We start from the raw sequence: 22,223 nt of genomic DNA on the forward strand, positions 1-22,223 counted from the left end.
CAAAGGTAAATCTCATGATCAAGGACCTTGTAATTGAGAAGAAAGTTTTTAGTGTGCAGGGAATACGGTATGGTACATCAAGTGTCATAATACAAGTGGTTGGGAAAAAAATATTCAAATATCCAACCACTTTTATTATGACATTTGGTGTACTGAGTCATGTGTCCAGCACCTTAGAAAATCTCTCGTAATTAATACCATAACTGTAGGATCTTCATTCAACAATTCTCTTAGGTCTTGTTTGGTATTCTTTTTTATTTAATTTTTTTGCTTTCAAAAACACTACTAGAGGGGACTGATTAATGCAAATCCATTCCAAATTCACCAAATCTCCAAGCTTTTACTTTGCTGTATAATCATGTTCATCTGAATCGTCTCTAGTGATTTGTGGAGCCTTGGGTCATATAATAATTAAGCTCTTTTGAATTGGATGCTTCAAAGCTAGCCGAAAAAAAGAGTTCCCCCAATTGCTTTCGATCAAAGATTCAATCATAAAATGTCTTTGATTCCAACAAGAAGACGAACAACTTTCGTTTGTGTTAAAATTTGAGACGGCGTGTAGATTTCTTATATTTATTTTCTTTTTCATCTTTTTTTGTTTTGTTTTGAATAAAGGATATTTTCTACTCTAAGGGGAGGGGATGAGCTTTGCCTCACAATAGACTAGCAATAATGTGATTCAAATTCACCTTTTGGCGAGAATCGAACTTAAGGCTCTCACTTACAAGTGTAGAAAAATATCATTAGACCGTAGTACTAAGTGGCTTTATTCATTTAGTTCAAAGTACTTTTATAAACTTGTTACTTTGGAGTTTGGAGTGTAGAACAAACTAACTCTTTGCCATTCACACACTCACTTTTACTTCTCACACATCCATTCAATTTTTTGGTCGTCGGATTGAATGAATAGATTAAGATCAATGACCAAAAATTAACAAATATGTGTAACAGACAAAAATAGGTGTGTGAATAGCATTATCCCTTGCGAAAGATAGGATCAGTAAACGGAAATTCACTAAGATTGAATTGAAGTGGGATCTTCAATAGTGGTACTGAGGGTGTCTTTAGAGTATATCTAATTAGTATAGCTATCATTCTTCTCTTCTGACATGTCAATGGAATTTCAATCATAATATAAAAGAAGTGATACAAAATTTCTTTCTTCCTTAGCATTTCATGCTTAAGCTCTTCAATCCTTAGTGCAAGCACTATACATAGTTAAAACTAATTTTATTTTATTCATTAAACTACTTTTTAATCACTTTCACTGAGGAAGAACAAGCCAATTTGATATGCGTTGCATCTTTTGCGGCTGCTCCACCCCTTTCTTCCCTTTCTTTCTTTGTTTTCTTTCTTTTGTACTCGTGCTTTTTGGAATTTAGCTCTACTTTCTATAGAACATTCTATTTGTCCATTTCAATTGAAAATGATCATAGCATTGGCCCATTTCAAACCTTGTCTAATTTCAAAGTACTAGGTTAGACTCTTGTGAAAAAATAACTTATCTCTCATGAGTGTATACGCTCATTTCATATAATTTTTCTTGTCTCAAAAACAAGATAAAAGAATTTCCCGTCACAAAAAGTAATCAAATTTTGTAATATCGTGTCTGATGCAATACGTTGCTTGAGCAAACTGTTCTTAAATCTTACGAGGAGACTAATAATCCTAAAAAAAAAAAACAAAACAAAAAAATACATTAGTCATCATTTTCTTCCTAATCAAAAGATACATAACTCGTCACAAAATATTGAGTTTTATGCGTCCGACGTCGTGCATTGTACGTGTACATCACAAATCTTTCTTTCAAATGTGAGTGTTTGACGCATAACATTGCATGTGTACACATTACAAATATCTCTTTCAATCTTATGAAGAGTCTAATCATCCCCAAATGCATGAACTATATCTCTTCAAATCATGTGAAGCCATGAAACATGACATCAAATCAGACAAGAGAACACTGTGAAGTTTTCCATAGTCTTTCAAATCGTACATGTGGCATGTATTTTATATAGTTTATCATGAATATTAGCTTTCTATTGCACATTGTGAAGGCCATTACCCAAAAGAAGAAAAGTTGTAGCATGAGATCATGGATTGCGACCAGTGGCGGATCTAGGATTTTAACATCGGATGGTCCCAATTTAGAAGCTTTGAAAAAAATTAGACGAAAAACCTTGAAAAATTAAATGATGAACTACTAACTTTTCGTTTACACACTACATACTACAGCTTGGAATCATTTCCAAAATGAACCACAAGGTTTCAGTTTCAGCATTTTATACCTAAATGTTTTTATTTTCAGTTTTTATGACTGGTTTAAAACGAAGCAAACGATGCAAGTGATGCATTGTTCTGGTGGTTAGAGTTTTCTTATTCAACCACGGCGTCCCGAATTCAAACATTCTTTAGAGTTTTCCTATTCAACCACGGCGTCCCGAATTCAAACATTCTTTCTTCTTTTATTGTAAAATAAGCATAGAAATTGTCTTCTGTAATTAGAAAACGAAGCAAACAAATGAAAATAATAAAAAATGAATAAAACAAAGAGAAGAACATACACGCAAACAAGATGAAATTGATATCAATTAAAAAATAGATCAATAAAAGAAAGGAAGAATGAGGAAGCGGTAGAGAACAAAAGGATATAATTTCAACTAAAAAAAGAAAAGAAAAGCAAAGACGTAAAATAAAGTGACGTGGCTTAATTTTCTAAAAGCTAGAAAACGCCTTGGTCCAAAAGCAAATGGCCATAAAGCAAACACTTATTAAATGACAGGATGAAACGACGCCGTATTGTTGGAGAGACTTTTCAGTGTGATCGTTACACGAGACGGTACATCACGTGTTCCTAGATAAATAGTGGGATATATGTGTTAAAAGGTTTTAAAATTTTCCATCACTTACATAAAAACACGTTGTATACCATCCGTGTTCCTGTCACAACTAAAAATTTCTCATATTGTCGAGCGTAAAAAGTTGAAAAAAGCTGTTTTTCTTCTTCCTCCTCCTCAGGTTTCCCTTTTTGGTCTTCTTTCCCCGCGGGCACTACCACCAAATGCCCAGATATGGCTGGTTTGGTATTGTTGTGCTTTGAAAAAAAGCTGCTTCTGCTGTGCTGTGAGAATAAGCAGCTGTGAAATAAAGCAGCAAAGTGTTTGGTAAACTTTTTTGTAAAAGTGCTTTTGAAAAAAAAAAAGTAATATTAGAGTGTTTGGTAAACTTTTATGTAAAACAGATGTGAAAAAAAGCCGGTTTTTCAAAGCTGGGTTTTGCAGCTTCTTGTTTTTGGCTTTTTTTCATCCAAAACTGTGAAAAAAAAGCTGAAGCTGAGTGTTTACCAAACATAAAAACAGCTCCCAGCTTTTTTTGATAACAGCTTTTTTCAGAATCACCTCAGTACCAAACCAGGTCTTAGATGGTCCTCAATGGTCTTCACAGCCAACTATTCTGACTTTCGGATTGTCCTAGGACCATCTTGGTCTCTTAATAGATCCGCCCCTGATTGCGACAGAAGACAAGAGAACAAAAAATTCCACAACCAAGGCAAATACCAACCATGCAATAATAACGTGTTACCTGACAAAGCTGACTTGTTTAGAGGTTGTGAATGGCTTAAGTCCCTTTTCAAGCACAAGTCGCCGCCCATGATATCAGAAAAATGAAGGGTTTGTGTTCACTCTCCATGACATCATTTCAATCTTCTTTGGGATATTATTAAGTGAGCTTGTATACTTATTGAATTATATATGCTCATCGGGCATTCGGAGAGCGTAAGATGAATATCTGATAGTGCTAATAAGGATTCCTGTATTAAATCTTTTGATCATTATGATACTACGGCTCAAAGCTTTGGTGCATACATGATTTTATCTATTTATTTTTTTCTATGTGGGAGAAGTGGCCTTCCATGAACAAATGAGTATGTCAAACTTGTCACTTTCTTTATAATGTGGCGAGGCTTTCTGAGATAAAACTTTACATTTAATGTGAGCAGCTTGTAACTTGTACCTTAAATAGTTAGAATCATTTATTTTTGCACTCGAAGTCTTAAATTCCATTATCCTTTCCTAAACATCACTAGTAGAGGTCAACTAGGCCTTGCCCATGCTTAACTAATAAATGTTCTCATTGATTAAAGTTTTTGGTTTGGATTCATATCAATTAAGAATGAGATAGGAAGGAAATATACTCAATTTTTTTCTCCATAAATTTTCCTGAGACTTGAATATAATGATTTGTCATTTAGTACTATGGTCTAGTGGTATTTTTTTTCATTTATAAATAAGAGGTCTAAATTTGAACTTGGCGTTTTCTACCAAAGATAAAGAAAGGGTGGTGAAAAATAAACTCTTTTTTTATGTATCTCGGTGCCTAAGATTCTAGGACAAATATTTTGTGCATTAACTAGATCTCTCTACAGAGCTGACATGTCTTATATTCAATTATTGACAAATGCAAATTCGAACCAAATTATTATGATTAACCCTATTATGAAGTTTAGCCCACTTCCCATCCCTTGGCACACATAATATCAATGTATTAAAAACATAATAATTTTAGGGTAATGTTAGGAAGACTGAATTTGTATACAAAATCTTGTAAACTAAATGACATAGAAGTTGACGATTGAATTATTACTTAAGCGTTCATAAATATGTTTATTTCCTATTGGTGACGCATCATTTAAGTTACAAATTTTATCTATAAATAAATTTATTCTTCCTAACATTACTCTTAATTTTATATTCAATACGTTAAAAGTGGCACAATTCGCATGATCATTGTCCAATTTTTTTGTGCCCATATGTTACTTGCCGTACAAGTCGCATCAATGATCAATTAGATGAGCATGCTTCTACTTACTTATTTCAATCTCATATTAAATTAGACGAGGAATGTGGGTTTTCTTCTGCACTTAAGTTTGAATTTCTCTATTCGTAGTTCAGATTAAACTAGAATATGATTCAAATAAAAAAAATTAAGATAAATTACACAAAACTATCTCAACTATGGATTGAACTACAATCTCATAAATATGCTTATTTCCTATTGGTGACACATCATTTAGTTTACAAATTTTGTCTATAAATAAATTTAGTCTCTCTAACATTACTCATAATTTTAGAGAGCTACTAGACTCACCCCATTATCTTATTTTCCCACCCACCTTAAAAAGTTAAAAAATTAAAATGTTATTTCCTGTCACATCCCGGCCCGGGGCGGATCACTTCCCCGGCCCGCTCCACCACCGTAGCACGATATTGTCCGCTTTGGGCTTACCATTCCCTCACAGTTTTGTTTTTGGGAACTCACGAGCAACTTCCCAATGGGTCACCCATCATGGGATTGCTCTAGCCCTCTTCTCGCTTAACTTCGAAGTTCCTACGGAACCCGAAGCCAATGAGCTCCCAAAAGGCCTCGTGCTAAGTAGGGATGGGATATACATATAAGGATCACTCCCCTGGGTGATGTGGGATGTCACAATCCACCCCTCTTAGGGGCCCGACGTCCTCGTCGGCACACACGCGACCAGGGTTAGGCTCTGATACCAAATGTCACATCCCGGCCCGGGCGGGACCACTTCCCAGGCCCGCTCCACCACCGTAGCACGTTATTGTCCGCTTTGGGCTTACCATTCCCTCACGGTTTTGTTTTTGGGAATTCACGAGCAACTTCCAGTGGGTCACCCATCATGGGATTGCTCTAGCCCCATTCTCGCTTAACTTCAGAGTTCCTACGGAACCCGAAGCCAGTGAGCTCCCAAAAGGCCTCGTGCTAGGTAGGGATGGAAATATACATTTAAGGATCACTCCCCTGGGCGATGTGGGATGTCACATTTCCTTACCCACTATTATTTCCAAAATAACCTTTAGTATATACATACATATGAAATTATAAAATTGTCTCTTAAAAAAAAACAAATAATATGTAAATGAAAACCATTGAGGTCTGCAAATTCAAATGGAAATGACAGAGGTATCCAAATTCAAAAGAATTCGACAACGATAAATTCAAAAGTACAATGGACAAATTCAAATGATCTATACACAAATTATTCTTCTACCTTTTCAATGGAAACATAATCTTCTACTTCTTCCGTAGAAGCGTCATCTTCCACCCATTCAATGAAAAAGTAATCTTCTAAGTCCATTGATATTTTTTTACTTTCTCTAAATGAAGAGAGATGAAAATATGAGTTAGGGTTTAAGGTAGGCAAATCGTCTCCCACGCCCAACTTTTTTTTTTTTTTTAAATTAAACAAAATAAGATAATTAATGTCTTTATCAATCATTTTGCAAATGGACAAATTTGTAATTAAAAATTTCATTAAAAGATAGTTGGAAAGATAAGATATTGAGATGGAAATAACATCACTCTAATTTTATATTCAATACGTTAAAAGTGGCACAATACGCATGATCATTGTCCAAGTTTTTTGTGCCCATATGTTACTTGCCCATATGTTACTTGCCTTACAAGTCACATCAATGATCAATTAGATGAGCATGCTTCTACTTTAATTTTTATGAACTTATTTCAATCTCATATTAAACTAGAATATGATTCAAATAAAAAAAATTAAAATAAATTACACAAAATTACTTCAATTATAGATTGAACCATAATCTCATACCTCATGTTTTTCAAATTACAATGTCATACCTTATCTTTCAAATTACAATGTCATACCTTATCTTTCAAATTACAATGTCATACCTTATCTTATGAATTTATTATAATATTAGAATCCTGTTAACTTTTTTGTTAATTTTTTTGTTAAATATCAACGTGGCAAATGTGGACCCATATTTTTGCTGATAGATGTCAAGTTTAAGCCACGTAGACCAAAAACTAACATAAAAATATTGAAAGGGTCACTCTCTGTCCTCCCAACCTTCCTACCGTGCACAGTCTGCACCTCATTCGTCTATCTCCTCCCATCTTTGTTCTTCATCTTGATCAGCCACAAACAACAAAAAAAAGGGGAATTTTTTTTTTTCGTTAATCTCCCAAAATTCCTTGGTATGAACACCGATCAGAGCAAAACCCACATCCCATAATCCGATTTCGAGCTCCAATGTCTAAGGACCCATCCTAGACCGACCAAGAATCCATGCCGTTCTTCGAAGCTTTGAAGAAGTTCAACCGTTTGAAGCCATTGGAGGCTTGGAGCAGTCTCTGGGCATTCTGGATTTTTTCCAGTTGCATGATTCTGTGCACAGAGTTGTGGTCGAAAGGTATCAATTCCCAGGCCAATCAGAGCGGTTCATGTGGTTGCAGAGTAATGGGTTGGGTTAGGACTGGAGGGTTGAGTTTCTAGGAGAAGAGGGTGGTGGGTGTGATGTGTTTGAAGGGGACGGTATGGTCCCCACCGTCAAATCGAGAGAAACGAGGGAGCCGCCGTCAAATTGAGATAAATGAAGGAGCGAGAGGTCTGAGATGGAGAGGATGAAGCAAAGAGATCCAGAGAGATGGACTGAGATCAGTGAGATCCGTGGGAGGCAGGACGTGGAGCCCGAGATGGTGTTTGAGGGAAGTGAGGATCGAGATTTGGAGCGGCAGGGGAGGCTTTTTGCTGGAAATTGGGGATTAGGGTTCTCGAGAGGGTGGAGGATTTTTGGCTGGGGCCCTGGTGGGGCGCACGCAGTTCACGATTTTATTTTTTTTAATTTTAATTTTTTCAATTTTTTTTTATTTTGTTAAAATTTTTTTTTTATTCCACGTGGAGGAATTAAGGAGTTTAGTTAGGCGAGGAGTGGACCCCACATGTTCTATGTCAGCATTTAAAAGCAAACTTAGTAGAAAATTTAACAGATGTCTATAATAAATTTGTAAGTTGATGTATGAGTATGACATTAAAATGTTTAAAACATAAAGTATGAGATTATTATGCGATCTAAAATTGAGTTGTTAAAATGTAATTTACTCAAAAAATTTATGTAATAAAAATGTTGGTTTCTAATTTTTGTTGGTTAAATTCCAAAGGTAAATGTTTTTAGTTTACTCTCTCTTACCAAAATTAAACAGTGGCAATCTCGAAATTCAGAGCAAAAAGTTGGCGTGTTTCACCAAATTCTCACGTTAAAAATGAGCTCGCACTCGCTCCCGTAATCACTTCTCACAAGTGACTGATCCCAAGAGAGTAGCCCACCAAATTCCAAAACTCCCACGACCGCCTTCGTCCTCTTCCTCCTCCTCCTCCTCCTCCGGCAATCGCCTGACACCTTCCAGAGATGGAATATTCCGGCGATGAGTTCGACGTCATCGTAGTCGGAGCCGGCGTCATGGGAAGCTCCACCGCCTACCAGACCGCCAAGCGCGGCCACAAGACCCTCCTCCTCGAGCAATTCGACTTCCTCCACCACCGCGGCTCCTCCCACGGCGAGTCCCGGACGATTCGTGCCACGTACCCGGAAGATTACTACACGCCCCTCGTCCTCGAGTCCTACAAGCTCTGGCAGCAGGCGGAGTCCGAAATCGGCTACAATGTCTACTTCAAAGCCAACCAATTGGACATGGCCCTGGCGAACGACAAGTTTCTCCTCGCCGTTGTAGAGAGTTGTCGGAAAAACTCGGTCGCGTTTTCGGTCATGAACCGGGACCAGCTGCACCAGGAGTTCTCGGGTCGGTTTATGATTCCGGAGGATTGGGTGGGTGTTGTGACGGAGCACGGCGGGGTTATTAAACCCACCAAGGCGGTGTCAATGTTTCAAACGCTCGCTTTGCAGAACGGCGCCGTTTTGAGGGATAATATGGAGGTGAAGGGTGTGGAGAGAGATGGGGTGAGAGGAGGGGTTTGGGTATCCACAGCAAAAGGGGAGAGGTTTTGGGGGAAGAAATGTGTGGTGACGGTTGGGGCTTGGATGACAAAGTTAGTTAAAACGGTTGGCGGGATCGAACTGCCGATACAGCCGTTGGAGACCACCGTGTGCTACTGGCGGATTAAGGAGGGGCACGAGGGTGCTTTTGCTATCGGAGGAGACTTCCCCACCTTTGCTAGCTATGGGAACCCCTACATTTATGGGACGCCCTCTTTGGAGTATCCCGGTTTGATCAAGGTCTCCGTGCATGGCGGCTACCCGTGTGACCCCGATAAGAGGCCATGGGGTCCAGGGAACCCGCTGGCTCCGTTGAAGGAGTGGATAGAGGGGATGTTCTCCGGCGTGGTTGACTCCGGCGGGCCGGTGGCTACACAGTTGTGCATGTACTCAATGACCCCGGATGAGGATTTTGTGATCGATTTCTTGGGTGGGGAGTTTGGGAAGGATGTGGTGGTGGGCGGTGGGTTTTCAGGTCACGGGTTCAAGATGTCGCCGGTGGTGGGGAGGATTTTGGCTGACCTTGCGCTTACTGGGGAGGCTGAAGGAGTGGAGCTGAAGCACTTTAGGATGGCAAGGTTTCAAGAGAATCCCAAAGGCAATGCCAAAGACTTTCTGTAAATGCTTGTAACAAACCTCTGCAAAATTTTTGTACAGAAAATAAGACAAAAGAAGAGTGTGAGCGGGACGAACTCAGAAATTTCTTCTAGCGGGGCAATCGAAAATAATTAAGAAAACTTTATTATAGTATGGTTATGCGCAATATGATATTAATGATGATTTCAAATGATGATGTATCACAATTTTAATGTTACAAAAATTTCAATATAGTAGTGGAAAGTGGCAAAATGATGAGAAAAATATAAATACATGAAAGGTGGGAGAGGGTTTTTTTGGTTTGAATGACAAAACAAGAGCACTATTACTCATATGATATTTGATATGGAGTATAAGTAGAATGAATATATATTGAATATTAGATATATATATTTTCTTCAAAGATAATCCGTTTATATTATATAATTGTAGTCTGTAACTAAGCAAACGAGAATCAAACTTAAAATATTTCACTTAAAAGTGAAAATGAATACCATTCACCGTAGTACTAACTACTAAGTGGCTTTAAATGTAAAAAATAAAAAAATAAAAACCAATTTTAGGAATAGAAAATTGGAGCTTTTTTTTTTTTTTTTTTTTTTCCCCTAGTTGTCATTTTGATAGCTTTTCTAGTTGATTTGTCAAACAATAGATTATGTTAGATTAAATGTTAGATTAGCTACCGATGAGGTTTGAATCCACGCCGTCATGTAAGGACTCAACACCTTTCTACTACTGTGATAAAAGACCACTTGCAAAAATTGGAGCGTTTTGACCCGATTAGAGGTGTGGTCTATAAACTAACTGAGATTTCTCTATGCTCGGAATATAAGCCGGTACAGCACATGTCATAGTATATAAATGGAGAAATGTTTTTTTTCCAATCACCCCTTCACTTGTATTATGATATATGGTGTACCGACCAATTTTTCCAATACACTACAAAATTTCTCCTCAAGCAAAAACATGTGAGTACCGGTCCCCTTTTCACAACATAAAACAATGATCCTTTTAGGTGACAAATTAAAAACTTCCGTCTGGTTGAAAGTTCTAATGTTGTTTAGCAAAGAAAAAATCATCGCTCCACATTATAAAAAAAAAAAAAAAAACTAATGAAAATAGCTTAAAATTTTTGAGTTTTAACAATAATGACAAAATAAAGAGTAAAATGAATAGTACCAAAACTGACTTTTTAGTGTAAAAATGTGATTTTTAGTTAAAGTGAATAGTATTGTAAGGTTTTCGTTAAAACTCCCTATAAAAAATTCATGAACCAAAGCTTTAATTAGGTCAAAGTCTCGAATATGAAATATGAAATAGTCGAAATTCTGAAAAATTAAAGAACAAAAGCATTAATATATGCCTGAAAATTTACATTACACGACAATATCGTCATGACAAAGTACTAGGTTGGAGCATTTTGTTACACAGCTAAATTCTCTCCAATTATATAGAGAGAACCCTATTGTAGTAGCAGCTACGATGTACAACCTTTTGTGGTTGGGTATTAAGAAAACAAATGAACTATGTTTGTTTCCCTATCATCGAACTTTCTTTTCTTATTAGGATGCAACCAAGCTTCTCAGATTCATTCGTATAAAAACTGCGAATCGGAATCGCTCGGTTGTGGAAAATAATCAATGGATCTAATCGCATCTACGGAGGAGAAAATAAATAGCAGATTTAAACTTCCAGCTTAATACCCCATAAAGCATTACCATCGTCGGGACACAAGGACTCCAAGCCCTTCAAAATGTGAACCTGCATCACAAGGAAATGCAACGCGTAAGTTCTGAACTTCGCAAACACAAAACTATAACATAAAAATGAGCAGTGCTTTTCACACTATCGTTTTCTCCTTCTGCACCCTTCCTTTAAGTCTCTCGATTCTCCTTTGGTTTATTTAATCCAAATATTAGTTTATAGGGAGAGTGCAGGGGCGTAGAATAACGAAGGACAGAAATAAGCAACTAATGAAGAATCTTTCTAACCACTTCTGGCTTTTCAAGAGAATCCTTCTAACCGCTTCTGGCTTTTCAAATTGCAAAAGTTGCAAGAAGCGCATGCAGTACAGCCCAATATAATATAATGCCAAGACGTAAAACAGGCTTCCGCATTAGAGTCCGATCACAAGATACCCTGAAAGGTTGTGTACACGACGATTTAGTTCTCACAAAATCTAGGTAAGTTTTAGATTGAAATATTACCAAGAAAAGAAAACAAGGACTGGATATGCTTACCAAAGGCCATCAACCATGTTAGCCACGGGTCTAGTAAATCTTGGAACAATTCTTGAAGTCGTGAGTGACTTGAAACCATGAACTACAGCCGAAGAAAACAAATGTTAAACCAGTAAGAAATGCCTTCAGTGACCATCTGACTTGGTATTGAAGGGCAAAGACCAGTAAAAGATGGCAGCAATTATATCAGCATAGGATTACCTTTATCGTCCTCTTCATCTTCCAACCTACTACTGCTCCCAGAATCCATATCTATGGCAATTGCAACTTGGTCATTATTGCCCTTGCGCAAACTACGGACTTGAGGTGCAATGGAGGTCCCAGCTTTCACCCAGTTGTTTTTCTATTAAAAAAATCCACAAAATAAAGCTTTTAATGACATTACAATACTCTGACAAAGGGCGAGAGAATGTAAGGTGGTAAATAAATAAACAAATATATAAACATCTCACCGCAGGCTCGACCTCAACAATTTCAGAGGTGCTGCTAGTTCCCCGACCAGAATCTTCCACACTGTCAAGCAAATTTAGCCGTGATTCCTTCTCATGTAAAGACTTCTCAAGAGTTTCTCCTTTGCGTGTTAATTCTTCTACCTTACTCCTTTCTGCTTGCAACAGTGTATCCTTGCTTTGAGCCACAGTTCGTAGATCCCCCAATTCTGAAATAACTGAATCAATCTTTTTCTTGAATATTTCCTTGTAGTCAGAAACTTGATCACTGTTCTGATCCCCATTGTGCAGCCCAACCCGAGCAATATTCATGTCAAACCATGTTAATAACTCATGGATCTCTTCTGAACTTCTCTTGTTGCTGGTTTGTGATGCAACAAGAACATCATTCGTGCACCTAGTGACCTCTTGCCTTAAGAAGGATATCTCATCATCCCGTTCTTGCAACTGTGATTGGAGCTTTTCCACCTCACCAAGGAGGCTTGCAGACAGATGATGTAGTTCATCAAACTTACTCACAGTGATGGAAAGCCTTTTCATAACCTTCCCGCGGGAAGTTTCAAGGTTCTCCAAATCTAGGTTCTTTTGTTCCACAACCTTTTCCATTTCCTTAATCCTGGAAGTGCGACCTTGCATCTGCACCTCCTCCTCATCAAGTGCTTGCATTAGGTCCTCAATTTCTGCAATCACAAACAATTTTGATAATTGGTGATTAGTTAATATAACCACTTCAAATTTCAATCAAATATAAAAACTGTAGTAGACTCAATAACTGACCTTGATCTTTAGCAGCAATCACATCAGTCAGTGATCTGACCCTCTCTTGTAACTCGGTAGAAGTAGCACGGCCATCTTCTAATTCATTCACTCTCTGCTCCAATAAGTTACGTTCACCCTTCATCACTTCTATCCGTTTCTCCAAATCATGCACCAAAGATTTTGAAGATTGAAGATCTGTTGAGTAACTTGTTGCAGCTAATTCAGCTTGCTTGATTTGACTTACAAACTCCATGCAAATCCTTTCCTTTTCAATGTCCTTCTCCTGAAGCTCTTTCTGCAACTTTGAAATGGTAATCTTCAACTCCTTTTGGCTACCTTCCACAATTTCCGTTGTCAGAGAACCAAAATCACTCACAGTTGACAATAGCCTGTCTGTCACACTCCTGACACATTCCTCAGAGCGAAACTGGTCTTCTCCACTAAATGAAAGTCCATCCTCAGAATAATTTGCTAATTTCAATCTCATCCCTTGTTCTCCAGCAGACCAACCATTTCCAACCAATTCAGCTTTTCTTCTGCCCATTTCCATAACTGAACTAGTGCATGCTTCAAAAAGCAAGGCAATATTTCGGCGCAAGAAAAGAAGCTCATTGTCCTTTTCCTTTTCAACCCTTTCCACATGCAACAAGTCTCCCTTCAAGGCTTCAAATGACTCATTTTTGGAAGTTAATTCTCCACGAACAATTGCCATTGATTTAGATACACTGCTAGCTTTTTCATGTAATGAAATTGAGTGTTCATCTAATTTTTCTTTAAGCACACCAATCTCCATCACCAGTTCTTGCAGATAATGCCTTACATAAGTAAAGATTTCAATTATAAAACTGTCATCAAATTGGCCATGCATGTTGGAGTCTGACCAAGAATTTGTCGAAACAAAGTTCTCCTGAACAGGGAAGCCAAAATTAGAAGATGAGAAAAAAATGCCCGAACTTGATAAAAAAAAAAAAGATAATAAGAGAGAAGAATGATTCACATCAAATTTAAAGACTATGATTGTTATTCAACATATAACAGTAAAAATATAAGAATAATAGTCATTAGTGATAGTCATTAGTGATGATGATGATGATAATAACAGTAATGGTAATGATAAGACTAACTATAATCCAAAATTTGGATACCAAGTGACGTGACCCTATTTATCTTCATTCTTAATCCCACATACTGTCATATGAGCCCCAATTACTTTTAGCGAAGATAATGGCATTCCATCTGTCGCATCACTTGCTATCCAAAAAGTTGGAATTTATAAATAAAGCAGACCTATAAATAGACGAGAGAGAAGTACATATACATGAAACAATTCTTCAATAATCATTTCTCACTTAAGAGGTTTCATTTCTAGTTTAACCAGCTTACTAGAGTCAACAAAGCATACATTTTCCAAACAAAACCACTGCACTCGTCTGACTTTAAAATGAAGGTTATTTGAATTTTCGGGCATAGGGAAGGTACAACAGAATTCAAACAAAGGACCTATAATTGGTAGAAAATGACCTTTGACAAGCCATATGGAATAATACGAATATTTAAATACGGGCATATAAAACTGGAACAAATAATCATGCGTGTGCACATAAAAAAGGTACCTTGTCTGACTTGCTCGTGATGAATCCACTGCTTGTAGTGAAAAGGGGCACATCAACCACATCGGTAGCACTGCTTGATTTGAGGCAGGAATCAATACCAGACTCCAGGTTGTGCAAAAATACCAAGTCCTGGTGAAAAATACCAGCCAATAAACTACTAACATCATGAAACCCCTTCCTAAGTTGATCTACACCAGACTTTAGTCCTGAAAATTCAGAAAATTTGTGTTTTCTTTCCTCAAAGTGAGCAGTAGAAACCATTTCAAGACGTGAAAGAGCTTCGAGCTTGGCGGCCTCTGCAAGATCCCTTTCCTTGGAGAGTATAGCAAGTTCACTTGCAGATTTTGCTAGTTCTTCCTGGAGACCATCATTTCTCTCTTGAACCTCATTCAGTTCTGCAAGGAGTAGCTCTGATGCTCTTTTTGATTTCCTAGCTTCTTGTTCTGAAGAAGCCATATTCGCACGCAAATCACAGCACATTTTCCCGATTTGTTCTAACTTAACAACTGGATCACCAGAATTATCATCCTCTGCAACGTCAATGTTTCCTAGAATATTAATGATTAAGCTCAAAGTATTTCCTTTCTCCTGCAAATTGTTCTCAGCTTCTTTCAAACAATTCCGCAAGAATAAACTCTCAGACTCTAGGGCTTCTACTCTCCCTGGATAAGAAGACAAATCCCTGAACTTTCTTTCATATTCTGCCAGTTTACCTTCGCCTATCTTGGTCTCAGATCTCAAGCGTTCCACCTCAGAATTGATCTCATCAATATTTTGTTTCAGACTGTCACGCTGTTGCACCAATTGCTTTCCTTTTCTAACTGCAACGTTTAACTTCTCTCTAACAGAAGCTGACTTCTGCTCCTCCTGATTAAGAAGCCCTTGCAACTCATTCACTTTTTTATCTAGCACTTCTAACTCACAAGCCAAAGACCGTTGCTTCTCCACATATCCATCTCTCTCCTCCTTCATGTCCAAAATTTCACGTTGAACCTCCTCCAACTCTTTCATCAAAGCAACTGTATCTGATTCAGCAGTATCAGGTGTACTTGCGCTTCTCGCTTCAACAACCATTGCTTCAGAATTCTCAGTATGAATACCATCGGCTGCAACCCCAAACACTGGTTTTTCTGAGGAAAGAGTTGCATAATTCTCTAAAAGCTTATTCAGTAACCCTTTGAAGCACTCAATGCTGCTTTCACCAGAATACTCTGAATTTGTTCCAGGATCCTGTAATGCATCAGTAACCAGACCCTGCAATCTTCTTATGTCATCTTCTAAGCTGAGAATTTGCTTCTCAATCCCACACAGCTTGGCTACGTTCTCCTGCAAATCAGAAACTTCCTCCTGCAGTTTTTCATTCTCAAGCTCAAACCCAGCTGCCTTGGCTGAAAGTTTATCATGATCATTGATCAGAAGCTCCAATCTTTGAGAAAGATTATTTCTCTCATCAATAAATGTTTGAAGGTCTTCCTCAAGGTCAGATGTTCTCCTTCTTGAGTCTTCCAAATCAGCAGTTAGCGTTACACAATGGCTCTCAAGGTTAACAACCTTCTGCTGGAGAGACATATTATCACCCTGCACCTCCGAAAGTTCTTTTCTTAACCACTCAATCCTATCCTCCGGCTCCAAGGACCGCAGATGCAATGGCATATCAATCCTGTCTAAAAGTTCCTCCCAGCTCTGGACTAAGTTGTTCCTTTCCATTAAAGATTGCTCTAACATTTCATTCTGTTCAGCCAACCCATAGAACTTACTTTGAAGTTCATCATATTTTCTTTTGAAATCATCACTGGAATCTGAACTTGGCTGTACATCATCTTTCCAGGAATCCATAACAACAAAACCAGCATCAGATGAACCTCCTCCAGCAGAACTCTTCTGATCTGAATCTGTCTGAGGAAAAGTGTTACCAGTAACTGACCTGGCCAGCCAATCGATCTTTTCAATAATCTCTCTCGAATGAAATTGCTCTGGCAGATCAAGGTCTTCTAAAATCTCTTCTATTCTCTGAAGGACAGAGTCTTTGAGAAGGAATGATTCTCTTAATGCAGTAGCAGAATTGCGAATGTATGAAAGCTCAGATTCCAGAGCTTCCACACGCTCACCAGCTTCTGAATATGCCTTGAGCTTGGTTTCAACCTCAACAAGCCTGGAATCTTTGAATTGCAGCTCCTGTAAGAATCTTTCCAGTTCACTAGATTTCTCTGCAAGAGACTGCTTGAGACCATCTCGCTGGACAATCAAGCCCTTCCCCTTGGAGACAGCAATGCCAAGCTTCTCTCTCAGGGAAGACACTCGCTGCTCCGATTGTTCAAGTTCATATAGTTTCTCTTGTAACTCAGAACGAGTAACAAGAAGGGCTTCCTCAACCTGACGTAAACTTTCCCTGAGAACAATGGTTTCACTTTCAAGCTGAAAACACGAGGCATTTAACTGCTGTATTTCTTCCTGCATTGAAGTAGATTCCATCACCTTGGATTGAAAACCTTCTTTAGATAAGCCTACCTGAGCATCAGCATCCTTGTACTTCTGAACAAGACACGATACCAATGATTCCAAGCGTGAAGCAAGCATTTTATCTGCTTGAAACTCAGCATTTTCCACTTCTAGCACACCTTCAATATCTTCTATTAACTTCTGAATAGCACTTGAATCCAGGCATCTTTGTTTCAATTCCTCAAATTCTTCTGTTCTAACCATTAACTCTGAATTTAGCTTCTTGTTAACAGATTGGAGTTGCAGTCCCTCGCTCAGAAAATTCTCCAGCTGTTCTATGATGGTTTCATAAATACTATAATCCAGAGGATGAGGAAGCTTTTCATTTTTCAGGTTCGTCTCACTTTCATCCATAGACCCATGCAAAACTCTAAGAAGTTTGCTAAGGTTGCCGTACAACTTGTGCAGCATATCACTGGCCAATTCATTCTTTACATGGAGATCGTCACATTTCTCATTCACTTCTTTATGTAAAATACATAAAGCCTCATGGTCTGTTTGAGAGCTTTTAAGTTTCTCCTTCAAATCTTCAATAACAGTGATGGCATCATAAACAGAAGCAACGAAATGACTTGTGTCCAAACAATCATGAGACATTGGTGTAGTTGTGCTGAAACCCCCAATAGACTCACCAAGCTTTCCAATCGCTTCAACAACCGGAACGAGAGTGGAATTCCAATGCTGCTCAAGTATCAAAATCCTCTCTGCCGCTTCCTTGTGAAAATTTTCTAACTGATCAGAGATCTGAGATACCATGTCATTTGAACTCAGATGTAAATCATGCAATCGACTCTGCAATTGATTAATTCTTAATTCATATCTATGTAGCTTTCTTCCAACTTCCAAGTTTTCAGCTTCGAGATTAGTAACTTGTAGTCTTAAGGACTCACAGAGAACCAAAAGCTCACTGTTTCTTGTTTCAATGCTGCCCCTATGTTGTTCTAAAGCTTCATATAGGACACAAAGTTCAATATTGGTAGCTTCCAATTTCTTGTTATGTTCCTCCAAGTCTTCATACTGATCCTTCATCTCTCCGAATGTAGCATTAGCAGTTTTCCTACCACCTCGTTCCTCCTTGAGCAGTTCACTGGCATTTGCAGTATCCAGAAGCAACTGCTCAAATAATGCTCTCAAGTTTCCAGTTTGCTCTCTTACTGACGCAATTGAGTCTGCTGGTGATTGATTGTCAGTTAGACCTCGTTCCTCCACATCATGTTCATCAAGGTGCACCTTTGACTCGAAGGCTTGAATCAGTTTTGAGACTGGAGGAGTGGAGACTTTATCACCTGACCTATTCAACAATTCTGAACGAGAGCAGATGCCTTCAATTTCCTGTACAAGTTTGTTCATCATTTTCTCTGCCTCTTCCACGCGTCCCTTTAGTGCTACAAACCCAACGGAATCATCAAAAACTTCCCTCCCAAGACTCAGAACTGGTGAACCTCCACTGCCATCAGATGAAGGTTTTTCCACCATAATAAAGGAGCCTTCACTATCTTCCATCCCAGGAACTTGGTGATATTTTTCATTTTCAATTTCATGCCTCCTGCTCTGCACTTCTGAAAGTTCAACTTGATCCCCACCTTCCCCAGCCTGGGATGCAATTTTGATTCCACTCGTATCAACCTCTTTCATCTTAGCTTTAAGTGTGTCCAGACTGCTAGTAAGAAAGATATTTTCTTCAGAGAGTTGTTCAAGGCGTGTTGTTGTTTCTTTTTGGTCAACCACAAACCTCATATGTTCTTCATGTTCGGCAGATAACCGCTCTTGAACAAGAAGAATTTCGGAAGACAATCTCTCAATCTCGTGGGCAGAATAATCCTTCTCCTCCTTGAGCTTGTTTCTCTCCTCTGTAACCAAAACAAGGTTTCCATTCAATTTTTCATTTTTTACCTGCAAATCCAATACTAAATTCTTACTGGCAGCCAATTCTATAGCAAGTTTCTCATTCTCATAGACAAGATGATTCTTCTCTTCCTCGAGCTTCTTACTCTCCTCTGTAACCATAGAAAGGATTCCATTCAAGTTGCCATTTTCTACCTGCAAAGCCAATACTGTGTTCTTACTGTCAGCCACTTCTATAGCAAGTTTGTCATTCTCAGAGGAAAGATGCTCCTTCTCCTCCTCATACTTCTTTCTCTCTTCTGTTACAGAACTCAGACTCCCACTTAAGCTGGATATTTGATCCTGTAGAGCTTCCACAAAACTTTTTCCATCAACTAACTCTGCTGAAAGCTTCTCCTTCTCGTGAAGATAACGATCATTTTGCTCCACAAGTTTCTTTCTATCTTCATCCCACAAAGTAATACTCCCATTTAATTTCTCATTTTCCACCTGTAAAGCTGCCACCAAAGACTTGCAGTCAGCTAACTCAGCTGACAGGATCAACAAATCCTGCTTTGACCTTTCCAGGCTGCTATGCGACTCAGTTGCTCTAGCAGAAAATTCTTCTACCTCTGCCCTTGCAGTTTGAAGTTGGTCTTGGAGCTCCTCCTTCCCACTAGCAACAGCCTGGAGTTCACATCTGCACCCTGCAAGCTCTTCAGCAAGGCATTGGTTCTTCTCACGGACTTCATTTAGCGAAGCACGAAGAAGAGATGTTTCATCAAGTAACTGATCACGTTGGCAATCAAACTCCACTTGCACCTCAGACTGCTGCACAAGCTGCAAGTCACTGATATCTTTTGTCAAATGTGTGAGAACCAATTCTTCTTTAAGTTGCTCAAACAATTCCAGAAATCCATGTTCTGACACAATCAAATTGGTAGTCCCCTGAGAAGCACTAGAAACTGATTCAACTGACTTAATAAGAACCCTGAACTCTTCTTCACTAAGCCTCCTAACTACTTCTGTGAGCTGTGAGAGACTGATTGAGCTGGCATCTGCAACAGGAGACGCAGTCCATCCTTTATCTGGAAGCACCATATTGGTTCCTGGAGGACTTTCAAGCCCACCCAATGGATGTTTCTGATGATGATCCTCCAGAAGAGACCTATGTTCTTCCCTGCCTTGCCCAAAACCAGATCCAAATTGCACCTCGGACTTTGCTTCAAAATAAGAGCCTGGAACATCTTCTGTTTCCTGCCGGTCATCCATAGCAGCACTAACAACCAAAGATCCATCTGCCTCAGGTAGAGCTAAAGCAGATACTGGAAGTCCATTAGACATGGTTGCACCAGTTGACAGAGATGATTCATCTGCCTTGCCAATCCGTTCACCCATGGAGGACTCGAGATCAGGGAAAGTTTCAGCAGTTCTATCAATCTCAGATAGAGCTACACTTCTATCTCCTGCAAGTTCCACTTCTCGATCAGATGCTTCATCCACTTTATCAGTTTGCTCATCTATGGAAGGTGCTTGGCTAGAGAAACTTTCAACACTTTTATCAAGCTCAGATGAAGAAATCTTGTCATCTCCTTTAAGCCCCATTTCTGCTTCTTGCCTACGATCACAATTTTTTGCATCCAAACCATCAGCTTCCTGCATTGCCCCTACCCAGCAACAAATGAGATTCTAATTATACATCAAACCCATCAGTTTTCCTAACCTGCTCAATTAATCTCCTGAAGAATCCCAAAGTAATACAAAGTTTAATAACAAAAGGAGAAGGGCACAACCTACATCTGTTACCTGATCTTCCCTCTCCTGCACCAAGGATGTATTAATACTCTCTTGCGAAGACAAAGGCTCCTCATCTCTACCCCTTGTTTGATCAATATTATCAACTGAAGTAGGTTGAGTGGACACATCAACCGGCATAGACATATTGGCATCTTTGGCTAGCCCTCCGGAATCCATGACATGTGAAGTGTCCAATGAACTAACTCTTGCCTCCTCAGCATCAGTGCCTGCAGTACTCTCCCCCTCGTTCGTGGCGGAAAAGTTAACATCATGCTGACTGAATCCCACCTCCTGTGATGCTAACTCAGCATTTTTGTCAATCAAAGTTTCGACTGCATTTCCCTCATGTGTAATGGGAACTGCCAAGGGAGCAGCAGAAGCAACATCAATGTCAGAAGCTGTAGAAATCTCCCCAGAATGTGACCCTGACGAGTTGATGTTTTCCAGATTAGCATCTACACAAGACTCAGTTTCTCCTTCAGGGGCCTGTGTCAACGCTGTAGGTTTAGTTGCACTAGAGACTGCATCAGCATCAGCTTCATGCTTCTCTGATTTACTAGACTTCTTTGTGGATTTTCCACTTCCACTGCCTTTACCATCTTTTTTCTGGCGAAACTGTTGAAGCTGCCGGCAGAAATACAAGATTATATATTAAGTTCCCACAGCTCATTTGCACTCTCCAGTTGATTACTAAGACATTGAGGAACAGAGCAGAAAATAGAGTAGCAAACCTATAGACACGTACCATACAAAAAAGTTTTCCAAGTAAAAGGATACAGCTCAGACAAGTTACATTTTATCGGGAACCAAAAATTAGGTCACAAGATACATTGTCCAAGCGGTCAGTGTACCTTTTTTCGTCCGGCTGAGAGCAGATCGGTACGGCTCTTGTTCTTGTCCATCCGATTCCGATCCACTCCGTTCTTGCTCCCCACTGTGACTCCACGCCAATCACCAAAGCAACGTCTCACTCACCATATAATCCTTCCTATAAACCATTAAACACAACCACACCATTACATTCGATAGAACTACAAATACTCGTGCTGAATAGAACTACAAATACTAGAAAATAACAAAAATTTTCAAATTTCAAAACTCGAAGTTTCGTGCTGATTTCCGGCAAATGAGGACCACGCAAACACTAACTATGTTCAATTTCGATGACAACGACATTCTTATTCAATCTCCTTTTCTCGGCAGCCAAACAGGAAACAATATCATATGAAATCGGATTCGAAAAGATCCAGAACCTAATTCATTCACACTATAATCAAACAAATCTTAAAACAAGCAAATCAAAACGACGAAAACAGTATGAATCATACAATATAAAACGAGTAGATTGGAAAACTGATGGGAAGATATCGTACCTGGATGTCGCGGCAGCTGGATCGGCAGGCCGTCGCGGTTGATACGATTGCTTCGGTGGTTTCGAATGAAGGTTTGCTTTTCAATGGTGCCCTCTCGGTTTTTCTCTATCGGCGTCACTGTGTGTGTATACGGGTCGGTCCCCCCTTGTCCCTTGGATCTAACGCAACCTTCGTTTTCGTTCTGTGTCTGTGTTACGCCATGTGATTTGCCTGCGCAGGTGAAACGTCGATTTGGGAAGACAAGTGA

At 39.0% G+C, this 22,223-nt stretch overlaps 2 protein-coding genes across 2 annotated transcripts; one reads left to right on the forward strand and one right to left on the reverse strand.

Moving 5' to 3' along the window:
• The first annotated feature begins 8,104 nt into the window (after positions 1 to 8,104).
• On the forward strand, positions 8,105 to 9,612 carry LOC103944563 (probable sarcosine oxidase). Its single transcript, XM_009355033.3, has one exon. The coding sequence runs from the start codon at positions 8,241 to 8,243 to the stop codon at positions 9,444 to 9,446; it is 1,206 nt and encodes a 401-aa protein (XP_009353308.2). The 5' UTR covers positions 8,105 to 8,240; the 3' UTR covers positions 9,447 to 9,612.
• Positions 9,613 to 10,758: 1,146 nt separating this feature from the next.
• LOC103944585 (protein lava lamp-like) lies at positions 10,759 to 22,223 on the reverse strand. The gene is made up of 10 exons (XM_048580371.1): positions 21,977 to 22,223; positions 21,455 to 21,591; positions 20,600 to 21,227; positions 14,484 to 20,473; positions 12,889 to 13,777; positions 12,115 to 12,791; positions 11,864 to 12,005; positions 11,663 to 11,744; positions 11,414 to 11,561; positions 10,759 to 11,183 (listed from the first exon to the last, which is right to left on the reverse strand). Exons 2-9 carry the CDS (start codon positions 21,503 to 21,505, stop codon positions 11,459 to 11,461), a joined length of 8,562 nt encoding a protein of 2,853 aa, XP_048436328.1. The 5' UTR covers positions 21,506 to 21,591; positions 21,977 to 22,223; the 3' UTR covers positions 10,759 to 11,183; positions 11,414 to 11,458.

This window comes from the organism of the source record quoted next, unplaced genomic scaffold (genome assembly GCF_019419815.1).
Source record: "Pyrus x bretschneideri cultivar Hongxiangsu unplaced genomic scaffold, Pyrus_bretschneideri_v1 Contig15, whole genome shotgun sequence".
Lineage (NCBI taxonomy): Eukaryota > Viridiplantae > Streptophyta > Magnoliopsida > Rosales > Rosaceae > Pyrus > Pyrus x bretschneideri.